We start from the raw sequence: 20,084 nt of genomic DNA, 5'->3' as shown, positions 1-20,084 counted from the left end.
AACTATATTCTCATCCATGAAATCAATATGTGATTATAAATCATTTGTTGACTGAAACAATATCATCTCGCATTTTACATGTTCTAACAACAAGTATTAATATTTTAATTGGTCAAATCAAGAAGTAAATGAAGTGCAAGATTTCAAATCATCAAATCTCCCCAGCTTCTTCCAACATTGAAGCCTAATACTTCACACAACTTCCTCTCAACACTTAATCACTTATCATTTTAAGGAAAAAAATAAAGAAAACTACTCAGAATCCATGGAGAAAACACAACCACATATGAATTTAAAAGTAGAAATCATGCACACAAACAAGAAATCTAAATTAAAACTAAGTGTAGTCACAAAGATAAACATTTATCTCAAATCCTCTCCAATAAATGTTTTGAAATTCCTTTCAATTCTCTTCCTTCACTCACAATACAAACTAAACACTTAAAAAGAAAGTGGCCAGCGAACGATGGTTGTAAATTTGATGGGTGGCTGACCTCTTCTCTTGAAAAATCTAAGTCTTTTCTTATAAAAATCCAAGGGATGTCTTTGCGTCTCTTCAAAAAGGTGTATCTATTCAATGAATCTTCTAGAAGTTGCCTCCTCAAAAGCCAATTGAATGAATTTTTATGTCCATGGGCTATTTTTCACATTTTTATCAAGATTTTTTTCAAACAGCTCTTCAAAAATTCGTTCAAATTAAGTAATTCATCACATAAATACTTCTGACACTTAACCTAGCGCTTAGGCGCGAGACCTCTGGCGCTTAGGCGTCAGTCTTGGGTGATTAGGCTTCCTAGTTTATTTTTTCATCTTTCTTCATTTTTGCTTCAAATATGACCATTTTTCACTCCTTTTAGCATTTTTCATCCATTTGATTATACCCGAAAGAAAAACACATAAATACATTTCATTAAAGCGCAATATCTCAAAAATAGGTATAAAAATATGTATAAAAATACTATATATTTTAGGTGTATCAGTAGCACTACAATTTCCTATGTTATATTCTTCTTAAGTGCTTTATTTCTATTCTCATAGCCTCTCTCCAATTCTCATCAAATAATGCCTCAGACAAGGTATTTTGAATTGGAATGGGGTTTAAGTTGACTAAGAAACTTTTGTGATATTGAGAAAATCAGTGAAAAGACATTGATTCGGCTAATAAATATCTTGAATGTTTGGTGCATTTTCTTGTCCTTTTCTTTAGGCAATAGGTAAGTCGTAACCAACTGGAATAGGTGAGGAAATTGGATTTATGCATATCTTATTTTAAGGATTAAGACTTGAGTTTTGGACTTTCACAAGATTAGGTTCCAGTACCTCTCATTCTTGAATACACCCGTGTATACCTCATAGAGTCAAACTTGTCATTGGAAGGGATTATTTCAACTATTTCAGGGTTTGATTCTTGTGGAGACAATTAGGGTTCTCGGTGTGACTCTTGTGAAAGTGATTTGGACTCCCGTGAAAAGTAAGGTTGTAATGCGGGTAGGTCAAGAAAGAGTAGGTGAGAGAAAATTTTGTCTCATCTTCCGAAATAAGACTAAACTCCCCAGCCCCTTCAGGTAAGTTTGAGAGAAAAAAAATTGACCTCCTTCAAACGTGGCATTAATACAAATGTACAATTTTTATGAGGTGGGTGATAACATGTATAGTCTTTGTGTGTTGGAGAATACCCGCAAACACAAATGATAATTCAGGTTTGTTATGATTATACACAAGAACAAAAGACAGACAACCAACGATTAGAGAAGTAAAGTTATTTGTGTTTGAATATTAGGACAAAATTGAGAGAGGAGTTGCATAGGGGTTTGATTACCTAATACTTTAGAGAGCAATCGGTTGATAATGTGGGTTGCAGTAAGGAGAGCTTCCTCCCGATATGATTTTGGAACCCAATTTTGGATGAGTAAATTGTGCAAAGTACGTGATCATTTTTCCTCATTCTGTTGAGAAGTATCTATGCAAGATGACTCATGAACAATTTCTAAAAAATATGACGAAAGAAATTGGTTAAAATAATTTATAGCTTTATCATATTGGATCTTTTTTATTTTGACACAAAATTGATAATATATCATGGCAAGGAAGTTTGGAAGGATAATGATCACATTGAACTTATGTTTAAGAAGGAAAATTCACAAAGACTCTAGCTCAATTTTTAGTGGAAGAAACAAACCATCGAGCCCTTAAAACATTGGGATATCTAGAGGAACCCCATATATCAGCGTGAATCAAATAAAAAGGGAACGAACTTCTATCATCACTAATTGGAAAAGAAACACTTTTATATTTTGCAAATTCACATACATCACAATGAAAATCCTTAATATTAATTTCCTTAAACAAAAAAGGGAACATTGTCTTTAAAAAAGTAAATGAACGATGGCCAAACGAATGTACTAACGTCATATCTTTATTTGAAACAAAACAACATAACTTTGAAAAAAAAACATACTTAATAGTAGGTATGTGGTTGATGTATCGAGATAGTAAAGGCTACCCTTTTCATTAGCAATTCGAATACTCGACCTTGAATCATGATCCCGAAATACATAGTAACATGGATTAAAACAACAAATTACAGTTCATATGATGAGTTAGTTTGTGAATAGATAAAAGACTAGTGTGGACAATTTAGGAATATGAAGCACATCTTTTAATAATAAGGACGAACTCAACTAAATGTAACAAACACCTGCCACTGAAGTAACAAAACCATCAACAACAACAATTTTCCTATTGCTAGGACAAGATGAATATGTTGTAAAATGGACTGAGAAAAGTGTCATGTGATCTGTGGCTCCAGAATCAATGACATACGAGCCTTGCATAAACTAGTTCAAGGCATGTAATACATAAGAGAGGGACTTACCAAATTATGCCAATGAATAAGAGCCACTTGGTTACTCTAATGATCCTAACAAATTTCAAAGCTTCTCAATCTTCCTCTGATTAAGTTTCCTTGGTGTAGCCTCTACAGTAGTCTGTGGGACTGATTTTGTAAAGTAGGTCTTGTGGTGGATAATTGATGAGTTTGTTGTTGAACTTTTTTATCACCTCGCTAACCCCATTCTTGGTTTGAAGTAGTAGATTTCCCGTGCAACTTTAAAAAAAGATCCTTAATATATCTCTGCTTCTTACAGTATCTGCACCAAAGATTATCTCGATGGTCATTTTGGGACGCCCATTTACTTTATTTTTGTTGATCTCATAATATGCAACCATGACAGATCCTTCACTTGTCACCAGTTTAAGCATAATGCATTTTCGACTCTCCTCAATCCAAATTAAAGCGATAACCACATTGAGTGAAAGGGGATCTTCCTCAACAAGAATTTGAAACTAGGCCTGATCAAATTTTGCATTTAAGCCAACCAAAAAAATCATACATTCGATCTTTCTCAATATATTTCTTCAAGATAGTGATATCCTCAGGGCACTTTGTCTCAAAACCCCTATAATGGTTGAGGTTTTGTCAAAGATTTTGTAGCATATTCGCATATTCTAGTACTGTTTTATTGCCCTATTTCACAGCAAAAGTCTTTATTTTGACTTCATACAGACTGGCAACATCTTTAGCCTTCAAGTATATTTGGTGAAGGGCATCCCAAATATATTTTATAGATGTGAAAAACATACGTATATCACTAATTTTTGGCATCATTGAACTCCATAAACAAGTCATAATCATGGAGCCATCTTCATCTCAGGTATCGAAATTCGGATCATCCCGTTTCGGTCTTATGAGAAGATGCCAAATTTTTCCTTTGCCTTTTAGATAAGTATGGCCAACAAGAGATAATTTTAAGCAATTTTGCCCATTGAGTGTAGAAGACTTATGTAGATTTTGCAACTCACCAAGAAGAACATGGGTTTATTGTACTCCTTCGTCAGATTGAAAAGGGATGTTTGTTTCAAAAATCTCAGACATCGTAAAAAAAAATAACAGTTGTGAAGAATTTCTCAACATGAAAAAGAGAGAAAAGAACATCGAAATAAAATCCAAATTAAGTCAACAATGAAGGCCTAAAAATTCCCAGAGGCGTGAAACATAGGTCTTTGATACCATTACGAAAAAAGTGGAATGAAATTTTGGTCTCTCTTTCAATAAGCACTCTAACTAATTTATATATATTGTACAATGAATATATATAGAAACTAGAAATATAAAGAAATAATAAGAACTAAAATATTCTCTTCCCCAGTTAGATCCTCATATTAAGAGATTTATTCTATTCCTGAATTGGATAATCATATCAAAGGAATTATTCTATTCCTAAATTGGATCCTCATATCAAAAGATTTGATATATTTATGAATTAAAACTTCCCAAAAACAATTTCCCGCATGCCAACAGTAATAAGATTTGAAAAGATAGATTGAGAATTTATTATATGGGAAAAATCCTGTATAAAACTCATAAAATTAGGTGAAGATACATGCCAACAAGAAATGTGTATTGAATTAATCAAAATTTAAAAAGAAAGTGATGTAAGACACTAAAAATACAATGTGAATAAATGCTTAAATAGAACTACATAAATTGATCAAACCAAACTTACTAACAGTAAGACTGGTTGTACGTGGGTTAGAGCTAATGGTTGAATCCAAAAAAAAATATTTCGGTATTTTGTGTGATAAATTGAGCTCTAAAATGATATTTGCAAGCTTATAAAACGAGAAGCAATAAAAATGAAACACCAAGAAAAGAAGTTCAACAAAAGCCTAGATGTCGGACAATAACTTATGATGACCAAAGATTGTTATCTACGAGCAACTTTTCATCCTGGATTAAATCCTCCTATCATGACAATCCTTTTTCGAAGGCCACACTAACTACACTCTTAAGTACTCTCTCACTTAGAGGTGAACTACAGACCTAAGTGTAAAAAGTAATCAAAGCAAATTCACTGAACATTCATCATCCTTTTCCTTCCACACAAAGTGATATAGATAAAGATTGAACAAGAACCAAACCAAGAAAAGTAAGAGGAGAGGATACACATTTTTTGCATGGAAAATGGAGTGATGGTGGGAGTTTTGCAACATCCCTTACGATTTCCAAGTAGTCTACATAGAGTGTTTGGTGTGGTTCATGGTGATGAGAATGACAAGAAAAAAATTGTCTACCAAAATGGTGATGTAGAGATCAATTTTGGTGGTCAGGGTCAAAATAGAGCAATGTGGGCTAGGTAAATGGCTGGAGTAGTTAGATTGGCTTAAGCTCAAGCTCGCAAACATATGATACATGAAATGATGCATGACATGGCCTAAATACAATGAATGGCCCAAACTACTCAAACACCAAAATATTGCAAGACTTTAAAATCCTAACAATACTAAGGTCGAAAAGAAAAAAGAGATAAAACACACCCAAACATGTCCTAATTGTATGAGATCAAGACTATAACATACATAACTGCTAATGAAGGTTAATGGTGAGCACGGTGCACTGCATAAAAGAACGAAGACAACAAGGATAACTTATGCAAAAAAAAAGCACAAAGTGAACCTAAAACTATATGTAGCAGTCAAATGATTATGATAATCAAAATAAAGTCAATCCCAAATAGTTGGAATAAGGTTAGTGATTAAAGTAATCAAAATAAATACAAAAAAAGTCAAATGATCGACACAATATAGTTTAATACCAGCATGCAAAAGCAAAAAAAATAAATATCACGATAATTGTGCAGAAACAAATGTAAAAAATTTATAATAAAACAATGTGAGAAAATAACAGAAGCAAAACAAACAAAACATGTTAATATTAGATAATCAATCTGTTTCATGTCAAAAAAATATAACAAATTTTATTCCAAGAAAATTAATGAAAAATATATAGTACTTGGAAAAGATTTTCGTAAAGTTCATTTTGATCTTGGAAATGCATAAAGATTTTGTAATATTAAAAATAATTTGGTGGGCAATAAGCAGAAAGATGTGTTACAAAAAATAAATAATGTTATTAATTGCATCAATTATGTAGTCACTAACAATAAAAGTCTTGTAAAGTGATTAAAAAGTTTATAATCATAGTAGGATCACATGAACAATGAACACATCTTTCATATCCTTTTGTATGATTTATGCTGGCGCAAAAAATAATTTATTAACAAGAGGGGCCCAAAAAAATGCTAATTTGTTGATGATATGGTTCTGAAGAAGAAAGAATTTTTTTAGTGCATCAATAATTAGAATTATGGAAATTTTTTCAGAAGATAATGGTTTAGCTCACTAAAATAAAATATGAAATACATAAATCTAATTTTAGCAGGAGCAGTTCATAACATATCAATTAAAAGTAGTATAACAAGTGATTCTAAATGTTATAAACTTAAGTACACCTTTGATTTATTATCAAGGAATTGGGAGATAAATGATGACATAATATTTAGAGTAAAATTTGTGTGACTAGAAATAAGAAGTTTCATAAGTACTATATAATAAAAGAAAATAAAGAAGACATGCATGTAAACTATATTAGCCACAATAAAATTACCAACTATTATTAATCAATAAGTTGAGTGACAAAAATATCATTGAGAACCAAGTTGAGTTTTGTATAACAAAAATGCTAAGATAAATGTGTAACAGTTAAAAGAAATGGAGTGAAAAATAATAATGCTATAGAGGCATTTATGAGTAATAATATTGAAGATAAAATATGAAAAATAGACTTAACTGGTTTGGTCTTGAGTTAGAAGGGTAAAATATTTACTAATAAGGCTGCTTGATAGAATTCATGTGAAAGGAATAAAAAAAGATTAGGCTAAAGTTTGTATGGCCAGATGTTTTAGTAAAAGATATGTGCATGCCAGACTTAGGATTGAAAGGAGGCATCAAACACAAGAATTTTTTATTAGGCCGAGATGATGACACTGACTTGTTCGAATACAAGGTTAAGCTGATAAATATGCACAATGAAGAATACCCTATTGGTGCATCTATCAGTTTTAATAATTCAATCTCCTACTAAAATAAAAATTTCTTAATTGTTGGAGTTCTTTTATAAATGCTTTTGAAAAAATAGAAAATTTGACATCAATAATTATCCGAAATGAAGGATTATCATTCCATTTCTTTTGAATTCTTAATATAATGTACATATTGGTGATGCATGACAGATATAATTTTCACTATCTTGTATTGCAAACAAAATTACAGGAACAATTCTCACATTTTGAATAATTGCCTCACCTCATCCTTCGGAATTTTTTTCTTATCATAACCCCATTTCCGTGCCAACTTCAATGCAGTTTCCACACCTTCAGCACCTGTATTCATAGGCAGCACCATATCATATCCAAATAGACTAGTCACGAACTCCGCAAATATTGGAAATTTATCATTATAAAATGCCCTAGAACTGAGAGTTAGCCTTTGAGCCTGCTCCACTAGGGCCTTCGTAACTTTCGGATGGCAATGCCCCTAAGAAAATCCCCAAATAGATGATGGAAAGGATAAATCAATAAACTGAATCAAAGAAGATTCTGAGAACTAAACATAAGAAAGCTAAAATCCAAATGATAGACTAGAAATCAATTATTTAAAAAGAAACAACTTAACATATTAATTAGAAATCAATAGTAATAGAAAATAAATGCCAACAAAGCCAAGGTATGGCAAGATTGGAGGAGTGCAGAATACAAAACATTTTGGACTAGTAATACCTGATTAACAGCTGAGTATGCTGAGAGAAAATCAATGTATTTGTTTCCTTCAGGATCCCATATAGAAGTGCCCTTAGCTTGAGAAAATACCATAGGAATTGGATGGTAGCTGCACATTAGTCACAGAAAGAAACAGGAGGAAAAAATGAGGGCCTGGTACTGACCAACAGAAAAATGTAGAACCAAATTAATAAATTTCATCTATACCATTCCCCTTTAGAAACTAAATTCCAAAGGCCAGATAATCCATAATGAATAAAACAAGAGGGGAAATTTACATACCAAGCACACATTTCTTATGTATTTACATATCTCACACCTAACCTTTCATATGTACATATATAGAACTTTGGTGATTTAAACCTATGCATGAAAAGGTGTATTTCATTTTTAAAAGGTGGTAATAGCGGTATTTTTGTTGTGATATTAAAGATTTTAGTGTTATGTATGTAAATATGAAAGTTTAAGTGTGAGCCCTGTAAATACATAAGAATTGTGTGCTATGTATGTAAATCCCCCAAAAACAAATGCAGATAAAAACCCATGGAGAACAGAAAAACTCCTCTCTTTGTGTGAGCATGCATTGTGTTTGTATGAGTATGGACATACAAATATGTATATATATGCTCTAGTGTCTTGAGATGATATAAGGCAACTACGGAAAATTAATGTAGCACCACGGGAATGAACTATTTATATAAATAAGGCCAGGTAATAAAAAGGCCAAGATTTTATGCATTAACACGAACCAGAAATGAATATAAAGAAGACATTGAGAATAATCAGCCACCATAAGAAGATACTAAGATTTACATTGTTAGGTTAAAACAACAGCCTTTGCCCATGGGAGAGGATAGAGAATCTCATCTCACAACTCAAGTACACAAAAAATTCCAATATAAAAATAAAAAGAGCATAACCACATGAGAAAATATCATTCCCCAAACCAAAGTGCACATAATCTCACAACAAAAGAAAAGCCCCTAAATTCTCGAGCTAATCAAGAGAGCCACAAAAAGGAGTTCAAAGATGAAAAAAATGGAATACTTAAATAGCACTAATAGATGTTTACTTGAATGCTCCTTAAAATAGTATTGCCATGAATTTATATGAAACTGTCATGTTACTACTAGCACGAACATGCTTGCACCGCACAAGATAGTTTCCATAATCATAAAATAAATATATAAATAGGATTTCTCCTCTTTTTCTCTCGAACTTTTCCTTCAATCTCAACTTTTTCTCTTCCCTCTCTTTCTTGCTTACACTTCTTCTAACATTTGGTCATTATTTCCCACCGAGCCTGCGGCTTTGATTTTCATTAGCCAATTAAATTCCTAATACTAAAGCTATGGGCAAATTTTCACAACTCATGTACATTTGATCCTCCTTTCAGTCACCTTTGTATAGAAAATAAATTAGTGAATTTTGAATCTCAATCAAATCTAAATTTTGATCCAAAGCTATCCAAAGTGATAATTTTCAACAAAATTTTACAACTTTTTTATCAAAAAAGGAAGGCATAATTTATGTATATCATAAAATCACCTATTTTCAATTCTGTGCTCCTATTGCCAAAATTATTTTGGTAAATTCTTATAAATCATCCGACTGACTTCATAACTTGTAAATTTATTTTATATCTTAGGGCATCCTTTCCAAATGAAGCATCTTGAACTCAAACCACAAAAGACTAAGCACCACACAACCTCAACAATGTCTAGGTGATACCGAAATTTAACACCCATGAGAAATTTCTGAAGCACAGGCCTTACACAAAAAGATAAATCCACCAATAATCTCCTCATACTAAATATTAAAAGCGTCTGACCTTGCATTAGAATAGAATGCACAAAAATGAAATCGATCAGCCTGATCACCTTCAGTTGTTTTCCTCTCGTCATATGTCTTCACTTGTTCTAAAGTCTAATTTGCAACCAAGATGCTTAACATTTTTCTACATCCCCCGAGGAACGGAGATCAAATATAAACAATGAACTTCAAGAAGCTTCTCTTGAATTTGCATCATGCAACATAGAATAGATCTCCTACGAACTTGCATCTAGCTTCACTGAGAATGCCTATATGCACAAAATTTTTCATTATGTCTAATGCATGTTTGAGCACTATTAATGCTATAATCACACAATTATGTATCGTCAACTTCATAATGCCACAACCAATTATCTTGTGCATTGAATTGTTTATCATGAAAATATAACTACAACCACATGACTTATACGTTGAAATAATTTCTTATAAGGAGATAATACAATAAATAAATCTAATATAAAAATTTACAAATCCTTGTATTTATCTCTGATAGTTACTAAAATAGTCATCTAAATCTGTAATAAATGAATATAGCATATTTGGATTTATCCTTCATGTGATTATCATTGGCATTCTATTCCATCCTTTTCAAAACCTAACAATTTCTTTTTATGGTTACTCATTTTCATAAAAAATGCAAGCCACGTCCAAGTACCTACCATAAAATTTCTATCAAAACTAGTGATAGGTTACTTCCTAAAATGTCTTCAAAAGAAAAAATTGCTCTAAAAAGTTGTTCTATTCATTAATGACTTGAGCTTATATAGAGACTTACAACTTTCTTACAAATAAATCCCTAGATTTCTTCTATATTTCCTATTTACCAATAGGACCCTAAACTAGATATAAATCTCAACACTCCCCCTCAAGATGGGCAAAAGATATCCACTAAGCCAATCTTGTCGCAAAACCTAAACAAATCTAATGAGCTATGTCCTTTGATCAGGCAATCAATCACTTGCTCTCTAGTAGCTACATGGCTTAGCTCCAGCATTCTGTTATTCAGCTTTTCTTTACTGAAGAACCTATCAATCTCCACACGTTTGGTTCTATCATGTTGCACTGAGTTGTTGGCAATGTTGATTGCTGACTTCTTGTCGCATCAGAACTTCATTTGTGCTCCTTGGTCCACCTTGAACTCTACCAACAAGGCTCTCAGCCACATCAGACAACTCCTAAGGCCATGGCCCGTCCTGTACTCTAACTCTGCTGTTGACCTCGCTACAACCGACTATTTCTTACTCTTCCAAGCGACCAAGTTGCACCATACAAACATGCAATATCCAGATGAAGACCTCCTGTCATCATCACAACTCGCCCTATCAGAGTCATAATAGCCCTCAATACATGCATGTCAATTCTTTCTGAAGATCAGCCCCATCCCTGGTGCACTCTTGAGGTATCTTAGAACCTGATACACAACGTCCATGTGGCCCTTCATTGGGTTATGCATATAGCTGCTCACCACGCTCACTGCAAATGAGATGTCAGGACGAGTACGACTCAAATAAATCAGACAACTCATCAATCTTTGTTACTTCTCACGATCAGCTGTCTCTCCTGCTTCTGCACTCAGCTTGACCTTCTGATCAATCAAATGACTCTCCTGCCTTTGCACTCAGTTTGGCCTTCAGATCAATTGGAGATACTGCATGCTTGGATCATAGCATGCATGTTTCCATGAGGAGATCCATTACATATTTCCTTCGAGACAAGACCATCCCCTCTGGTCCACAAGCCACTTCAATCTCAAGGAAGTATATGGTCCAAGGTCTCATCTTAAATTGTTTGCCCAATCTTACCTTTAACTGTGCAATCTTTGTTTCATCATCACCAGTGACAATCATATCATTAACGTACACAACAAGCATACTGGTGTGACCTCTATTTTGTTAAAAGAACGATGCATGGTCGACATTGATCTGTTGATATTCCATGCACACCATAGCATTTTCAAACTTGTCAAACCAGGCTCAAGGAAATTGCTTCAAGCCATAAAGTGACTTCGTGAGTCTACGCACCTTGCCCACTATCTGACCTGTGTTGAATCCTGATGATATCTATATATAAATCTTCTTAAGTAACTCACCATGAAGAAACACATTCTTCACATTGAGTTAGTGTAATATACACTCACCATCACTGTCAAAGAAACCAGTGCCCTCACTGTATTCATCTTCGCTACTGGTGCAAAGATTTTTTCATAGTCAATTTCATATGTTTGATTGTAGCGTTTCACCACCAATCATACATTGTAACGCTTCACTTTTTCTTCTGGATTTTGTTTCACTATGAAGATCTGCATGCACCCAACAACTCTTTTTCCTGTTGGCAGTGGCACTATCTCCTATATTCGATTTTTATTGAGAGCCCCAAGCTTTCAATGCATGACCACTTTTCACTTGGAATTCTACTTAAGTACCCGCCGACACTTGCGTATAGAGATATTGTCTAAAAATACGTTAAAGTATGAAAGAAACTAAGCAATGTCATAATCAAAACTAAAACGATCGAGCAGATGTCCTGCATTTATGCAAGAGGACCTTCTTAAAGTCATGTGAGTAGAAGAATGAGCAATCATATCACCTATGTAATCTAAGTCTGAGGTGGATGGTGTAGGTGTCTCAAGAGTTAAGATAGATTAGGACAAGAGATTTGCTGACACGAATGGAACTGCAGGCATTGTTCCCTCATTTTATTTTCTCCTCCCTATATACATCTTCAGCTCTCTTTGAGCCTGAATCTCACCATCTCGAGGTTCAATCTCCTCATTTTTCAACACCTTCACAGCTTCATCCCACATCATAGGATAAGGCATCGCTCCCACATGTATTAATCTCTCAGCATCTCTACTCTCCCCCTCTCGTCTCATACCTTCTGTATCTAGCGAGTTACCAAAGAGTAAGGTCACCTCTAGGGTGTAGTACGATTCAAATTCTCAAAAGGACATATCCATACTCACGAACAGCCACACTCTATTAGGCTCCAACAAACATATCCCTTCTTCGTAACAGAATAACCCACGAAAACACACGTCACAGCTTCGGAATCCAACTTCTATACGGATGGTCTGCTGTCATTCACAAAACAAACACAGTCAGATACTTTCAATGAAAGAATCTCACTGTTATCTCCTTTCAACTTCTTACAATGAGACTTCCAATTCAATACTCTCAAGAGCATTTGTTGATTAATTAAACAGCGGTAAAAAATGTTTGGCCACTCAAATGCTTTGGGACATTCATCGCGATCATTATGCTTCGGGCTACCTCTAAAAGGTTTTTATTCTTCCTCTCTGCTACTATGTTTTGTGTCAGTGTGTATGGACATATGATTTGATATTGTATCCTTTGGGCTGATAAGTATTCCCCAAATATCTTGTTGGTATACTCTGTCTCATTATCAGACCTCAATACCTTTACTACTGCACTATATCGAGTCTGAATTGCATTGTGAAAATCTTTAAAGCAAGCAAACACATTACCCTTTATTTTCATCAGATCCAACCAAATAACACAAGAAATATAATCAATTAAAGTCACAAAAATTCTGATAATCATTCATCGAACTCGTAGAATAAGGTTCCCAAACACCAAAATGTATCAAATCAAAAACATACGAACTATTATTCCATAACTGACATAAGAGCTTCTAGTAAGCTTGTCAAATCAAAAACATCACATATAAGTTTTTTTATTTACTTTTTCATACAAAGACAGATACAATCAACTCAGTAATTTAAAATAAGAGTATCTCATGCATCTGTGATGTAGCAACAACATATCCTCCATAATTCGCCCCGATCTCCACTGCTCCATCACTTTTTATCATGCATGTCAAGTCTGAGTCCATCATCTACATTATGCCACGTTTCAATCCCACGTGTTTGGCCTATCTCTTTCTCTTGAAAGATCACCTTAGAAATAACAAATGAAATAATATATTTTAATTAGAGAATAATGACACTAATGGATAATAAGTTAACTGAAAAGGAACATGCAAAACATTGGACAAAGTCATAGAATCAGTACACCTCACTGTACTCTTATCAACAACATGTTGTCTGGATACTCCTTGGATCTGCTAGGCGAGTATAGGAAGAGAACTTTCTAGCAGTACCTGTCACATGTTTTGATGCATCAGAATATACTATCCATTCTAGTGACCTTGTGGTAGAAATAACGGTAACAACATAGGCAACACAAGTATATTTGTAAGAGAACATAAATATCAATGTTACCTCTTAATGACGACAAGACAGATGCATCATCAACCCCATAACCAGTTGCTTTATGCTTCCTCTTCAACATTTTTAGAAACTCGTGATCCTCATTGGCAAAGACCACACCTATCTCTCCCTCGTCCTCTACTATCATCAGATTTGTCCGGTAGCCCTCTCTTCCACCTTTTCGACCAACACGACCAAGATTACAGCCTCAAAACTATCCACGTTCATCCATCTCTCTGATTTGGTGGCCTAAGACAAACCTTGCTCAGATGGCCTACTTCACTACTAGGGGTGTAAACGAATCGAACACGAATGAACAAAGCTCATGTTTGTGTTCGCTTCGTTTGAAATTACGTGTGTTTGAAATAGACTCGTGTTTGAAATTGTTCGTGAAGTTACGGTTCGTGTTTGGTTTGATTTGTTTGAAAATGTTTGAAATGTCTGAAATGTTCGAATTATTCAAATTATATGAATTGTTCAAAATCTTACAAATTTGTTTAGATTGTTTGAATTGTTTGAAATCTTTCAAAAATTTAAATCTATATGAAATCAATGCTTAAACATGTATGAATCACAACACAAATGTAAAATAGTCGAAGCACAGCTTACAATAAAACCATAATATTATATCTCATTCATAAAAAATTATCATTCATAAAAAATTAAGATCTAGAGGCAATATGCGAGATTTCACTCCCAAAAACTATGTTTCACTCCACTCAAAGAAACTAAAAAAATCTAAAAGAAATATAAGGAAACTTAAGCTAAGAGACGAACCTAAAGATAAATACGAAATTATAGAATTTAATATAAGCTAAGAGGCGAACCTGAATGTCAGATTATACTTTATAGGATTTAATTTTTTAAAATAAAATAAATTTTTAGACTATATAATTATTTTTAAAATATGATAAATTTATATATATAATTATTTTAAATTATTTTTATTTCGAACAATTAACGATTCGAACACGATCAAACAAATGATTGTTTGTGTTTGGTCGTTTATAAACCGAACGAAAAAAAATTGTTTGTGTTTGTCTTGTTTGCTTATCGAACGAATTGAATACGAACTCCCCGATGAGACGAATAGAAACTGTTTGCGAACATCGAGCTTTTTTGATAGCCCTATTCACCACAGTTGTAGTACTTGTCAGTTTACCCTTAAACACCAGTCATACCTGAACTCGAGGCAATCAAAGCTGATCACATACCTAAAAGTCCACTCAGCTCAGAGTGTTGCCTCAAGCGACTTTCCTCATTTATCATCGCAGCAATGTCCTCATCCAGTGATGGGATCTTCGTATGGGCTAGGAGGACTGATCTCCTCTGATCAAAGGGAGTCAGGTTTAGATGATCCAGAAATTGCATTGTCCTCATCTGTGCAAAAATCCCCCCTTTTTGCATCGTGGATCGCCACAACTCGACATTAGTGAGAAGTGATCAAAATCTGCTCATAACCGTTCCAAATCTATGGAATACTTCTAAATCGATCTATCACTCTGTATCATTACCTCTATCTCACGCTAAATTTGGAACACCCTCATGTGGTTCTCAACTTCAACATAAATTCAGCTTCACGCAAATATCCCTCATCTTTTGAATGTCATTTATTGATGATTCAATCGATGGAATCATCAAGTTGAGTAAACAGTGTAAAGCAAGGCGTGTGTGGCCCTTCACTCATCCCACTCAGCACTCACTCTTTGGCTTGAGCCAAGTCAGATATCCCTCTAGTCCTTCCTTACTAGAGAAGCCTCGATCCGACACAACTAATTCAGATACATGGTCAGTCCATCAAGCTTCAAATCCACAAGGGGGAGATCTAGCTTCACCTGTGCCGGAGCACGTGCTAAGGTAGTGGCTCCCGTTGAGACGCTAGCTTCATGTATGAGCTCGACCAAGATCTTCGGAACTTCAGAAGTTATCTTCTCCAGAAGCTCCAATTATTTACCTCTCCCACTATATTCATCTCCTAACATCCTCAATTATAAGGATCCATGTATGATAACACACATCACAACTAATTCGTTCCTTCTCTTGGCCTGATCTTGATCTATCTCATCATCAAGCTGAGATTCTCCTCATATCAAACATTTCCTCGGGATTCGTGGGGTATCACTCCCCTATAAGAGCTAATTCAACTTACAGACAAGTTCTTGATGCGGTGGCTTGCTGGAAGTGAGAGACACGACCTAGAGAGAGAGAGCGGTGGCCGGGTGAGAGAGTGACGACTGGGAAGAGAGGATCATAGGTACTATAATGGTACTGTAGTGGTAACAAGGGTTAGGGTTTAGATCTGATTTCAAAAAGAAATAATTGCTGAGATTTTGGATTTGATAGCCCTGTTTGGAGAGTAGATATTTTAGATTTAACTTTTGTTAAGAAAGCTAGAGTTAGACCTAAAAAAATTTGGGCTTGTTGTAAAGAAAATGATCTTAAATTATTATAACTAAATGGAAATATGACACTTAATAGGCCATAATGAAGAAAAATGATTCATATATGTAGCCGACCAACTTAGTAAGATGATGGTTGTTAATGTTGTTGATTAGATTATTTATTATTCAAAATGCTGAAAAAATATTGTAGAGCCTTTGTGCTTAAGATTAATGTTATAAGGTCAAACTCAATTATTGAACCCAAGATTGATGAATTCTTTGAAAATTTATTTCCCTTAAGATTATGGATTGACAAATTTATCTTCAATCCTTTATGTTATAAGGTCAAACTCAATTATTGAACCCAAGAATGATGAATTTTTTGAAAATTTATTTCCCTTAAGATTATCGATTGACAAATTTATCTTCAATCCTTCTAAGGTTTAAAGACGTATTGATAGGTCCCCAAAATAGGACCCTAGAGAAGAAAGAAAATTAGAAAGGAAACAAAGTTCTAGAGACAAATTTTCACCTCACAAAAGGCGTTGAACAGAGATCTTGGAGGAAGAAATCAGAGGGGTTGTGTTTTAAGATTAATGCACAAAAACAATTATGAAATGGATACTAAAGGCTAGCACATGAGGATATTAGGCAATAGATGAAATTCAAGCAAGCGCGAGGCAAGCGCGAGCGAAAAAAATAGGAAACAAGAAATATGATCAATTAAAAACAATGGCTACATTATATTCTCCCCACTGCAAGTTTCATTATCGATTGCGGAGAAGTAAAACACAAATTTTTAACATAAGTCAACTCCACCCTATAAAAAAATTCTTAGAATGCCCGTTACCTCTGCCCCCAACATTTGACGATGGGCTCCGTCAACCCATGCCGCAAACTTATCATAAAGGTCTACTCGCAAAATATTATACGTTCTCTTCGTAAGGTTGAAATTAGACTTCACAACTCAACAATGGCACGAAATAGCATAAGTCCAGAATTCAAAATTCTTAAGCAGACTAATAAAAATCAAAAACAATTGTCATCTATCTCCATCCTGATTCAAAAAAAAAGATGCCTATGAAAACGGTCATCATCTTAATCCCCAAAAACAATCCCAACATAAATTTAAAAAAAAAGGGTATCTACTCAGAAACAAAAATCAAACCCAGATCAAAAATAGATAAAAAAAAAGGCAGCGTACTTGTGAGCACTGTGCTGCTGTTCCATTCTGATAAGATCCTCGGAGGAAGAAGAAACGATCTTCTCTGGAGCAGCACTCATGCTCCTGCTCCGCGCGAGTCGGAGGGCCGTTCTCCACACAGATTGCATGGGCTTCCTGGCGATGTCCATCGGATATGAACGAATGATTCTTCTATTGGCAGAAGCGAAATGAAGATGATCGAATTCGAGTTGGACTCGAAAGAACAGGGATTTGGAACCTCAAGCGCTCGCCTATCACAACAGACAACTGCAGTTGGCTTCTAACTGGTGTCGTGGTGATCTTTGTTGAGGGGGACGAAGAGAGTGTGTCCAGCACGGATCATTAAAGAACGCGGATTATGAGATAAGCTCAAACGCATGGGGAATTTTAAATTTAAAGCAAGGGTCCAATTTTGGAATTTCTTCTTACTATCCCAAAAGATTACTTAGGTACTATGTATGTACCATGCACATTAATATAATATATTGCTAGTTGGTTGTAAAATACATCTAAAGTCTATGCTTTGTTAATTATATCAACCATTTAAATATATTAATATTATGTGGGCCAAGTATAGGCATAAAACAATGAATTGGGTTTATTGGCTTCTAGGGATGGCTTATGCAAGGATGGTGGGATGAAAATTGTGGGGATGGCTAGCCCTAGGGTTGACAAACATGAGGACAATTAATGAGGTTGAGCCAGAGTGATGGAAGTGAGAAAGATGTATATGAGGAGAATAGGATTGTTGGGCTTGAATGGGCACGAACAATAGACAAGGTTGTGGTGTTTTTGGGTCATGAACTTGATAGTGGATTTGGGGGTCATAAGGGATAAGGTTGTAGGGTCATGGGGTTGGTAGGGTTAGCATGGTTAGTGGATGAGGTGATAGGATTTTGATGGCTTTTGGATTTTGATGCTGCAATATTTATTTTGGAACTTAATCAGTTCGTGAAAATTTGAAAATAATAAGAAATGAGCCTTTTGTGGAAAAAATACTTTGTATTTGTATTACTTAATAATAAACACCTTAAAATGTATAACATTTACATTGCTTATATTGTTCACTCATAATACATGAAATCAAACAACCCCAAAATAAAAAAAGAACACGTGCTTTTCTTCATAAATTTTATATTGCACTCTCAATTTTATATTTTACAAATAAAATGTTCATAATAAAGGTTACTTAATTCATGTATTATTTTTAAACATTTACATTCCTGATTCCTGCTCACAACCTACTCTCCTTATGTTAAAAAAGGAAAATTTTTACTCAAGCTATCATGATGAATTTTGGTATGGAAAATAGAATTTCTTGGCTGAAAAATATATAGCATTGAATTCATCTCAAGATAAATTCAACAATTAGTTTTAATATTATTTTTGGATTTACATTCATCCCAAGAAAATTTTAAAAAGAAATCTCTATTTCATATAAATATATTTTAAATTTACCTGCAATACCTCTCTGATAATATTTAATTTCATTTTCTTATGAAAGGGACCATTAACTTCAACATTCAATAGCATTATTTCTTGACTACTAACTAACAAATGCTGCTAAATATTGTTCTAAAGTTGAATTAAAATGTTATTTAATTACTTACTTATCGCCCAACCATCTAGTTCTCGACTATCGTCATCGTGTCATTGTAGTAGATTCATCGCCCAACCATCTAGTTCTCGACTATCGTCATCGTCTCATTGTAGTAGATTCACCAGTTTATTTTCCGTCGTATAGTCTCTCTCTCTCTCTCTCTCTCTCTGATCGTGTGGGTGATTTGAAGAGAGAAGATATCTGAGGGCTAAGGCATACAACAAAAGAAACTTGTGAGGAAGCTTTCATGTGGTGGACTTCGCATGGATAGCTCCAAAGTGTATATCCAAGGTAATATCGACTCAAGACACTTCGAAGGTGTACTCAAGAAGAATACTTGACGATAGCAAACCCATAACTAGAGATTCAGATGATTGTACCTATTATGGGGTGGGCTTCTTCTTATAATGGCAAGTTTTATAGTTAATTACATCTTAAGAAGTCTAAATATTGCTTAAAAACTCCCGATTAAGGTTGTGACTCATCCTCAAAAAGCTCAAATGTAATGTTTTAAAGGAAGGAGCTTCAAAGTCTTATCATAAATGTAGTGTATTCTTGAAGGTTCCAAGGAATTCTGCCAAGATTCCAAACTATTCTAGAGTTTTGTTTTGTTGTCAATGGAATAATCGAAATTCTTCCATTTGTCATGGGTTTTGAATGTTTGTCCCTGCAAAATAGAATTAGCACACTCTAATAACATACAAAGTAAATCTATGGCGATGTATGTATTTTGTCTTCAGCATCCCTACAAAACAAAGTTAACATAAAATATATTTTAATTTAATTGATTGGTTGTTGTTTTTATTTAGGACACCTCGATTAAGGTGCCCATGGATTTTTTTCCTCCCGAGTTTGACGAGTTCCCTGATCTACTTAGTTTGAAAGGTCGTCAAACCTACTCCGACAGAAAGATTATTGTCATCAACCATGAGCTAGGTCTTCCAGGAATTCTTTGTGGGGTTCAAGTAGAAATCGATGGACTTTGTTCGTTAGGGTTTCATCTAAGTTTTAATGTCTTTTTCAGATTTTAGGGGTTGAAAAATTTAGGTTGTTTAAGACTTCTTAGCTAATTAATAATTGATTGGTTGTTGTTTTTATTTAGGACACCTCAATTAAGGTGCCCATGGATTTTTGTCCTCCCGAGGTTGACGAGTTCCCTGAT

The 20,084-nt window shown here is 34.3% G+C and overlaps 1 protein-coding gene across 1 annotated transcript in view; it reads right to left on the bottom strand.

The window, feature by feature from the left end:
• The window catches only part of LOC110038234 (ornithine aminotransferase, mitochondrial), a 33,689-nt gene extending 15,990 nt beyond the window's left edge, over positions 1-17,699 (bottom strand). Inside the window, exons 1-3 of the mRNA XM_020743003.1 lie at positions 17,323-17,699; positions 7,677-7,785; positions 7,204-7,434 (exon numbers count right to left, since the gene is read on the bottom strand). Of these exons, the coding sequence (XP_020598662.1) occupies positions 7,204-7,434; positions 7,677-7,785; positions 17,323-17,471 (489 nt within the window). The 5' untranslated portion in view covers positions 17,472-17,699. The remainder of the gene's footprint in view (positions 1-7,203; positions 7,435-7,676; positions 7,786-17,322) is intronic.
• Between the last annotated feature and the right edge of the window lie 2,385 nt (positions 17,700-20,084).

Source organism: Phalaenopsis equestris, unplaced genomic scaffold (assembly GCF_001263595.1).
Source record: "Phalaenopsis equestris unplaced genomic scaffold, ASM126359v1 Scaffold232291, whole genome shotgun sequence".
In the NCBI taxonomy this organism is placed as follows: domain Eukaryota; kingdom Viridiplantae; phylum Streptophyta; class Magnoliopsida; order Asparagales; family Orchidaceae; genus Phalaenopsis; species Phalaenopsis equestris.
The sequence above is the reverse complement of the archived record's forward strand: the minus strand, read 5'-3'. Positions and strand labels throughout refer to the sequence as shown.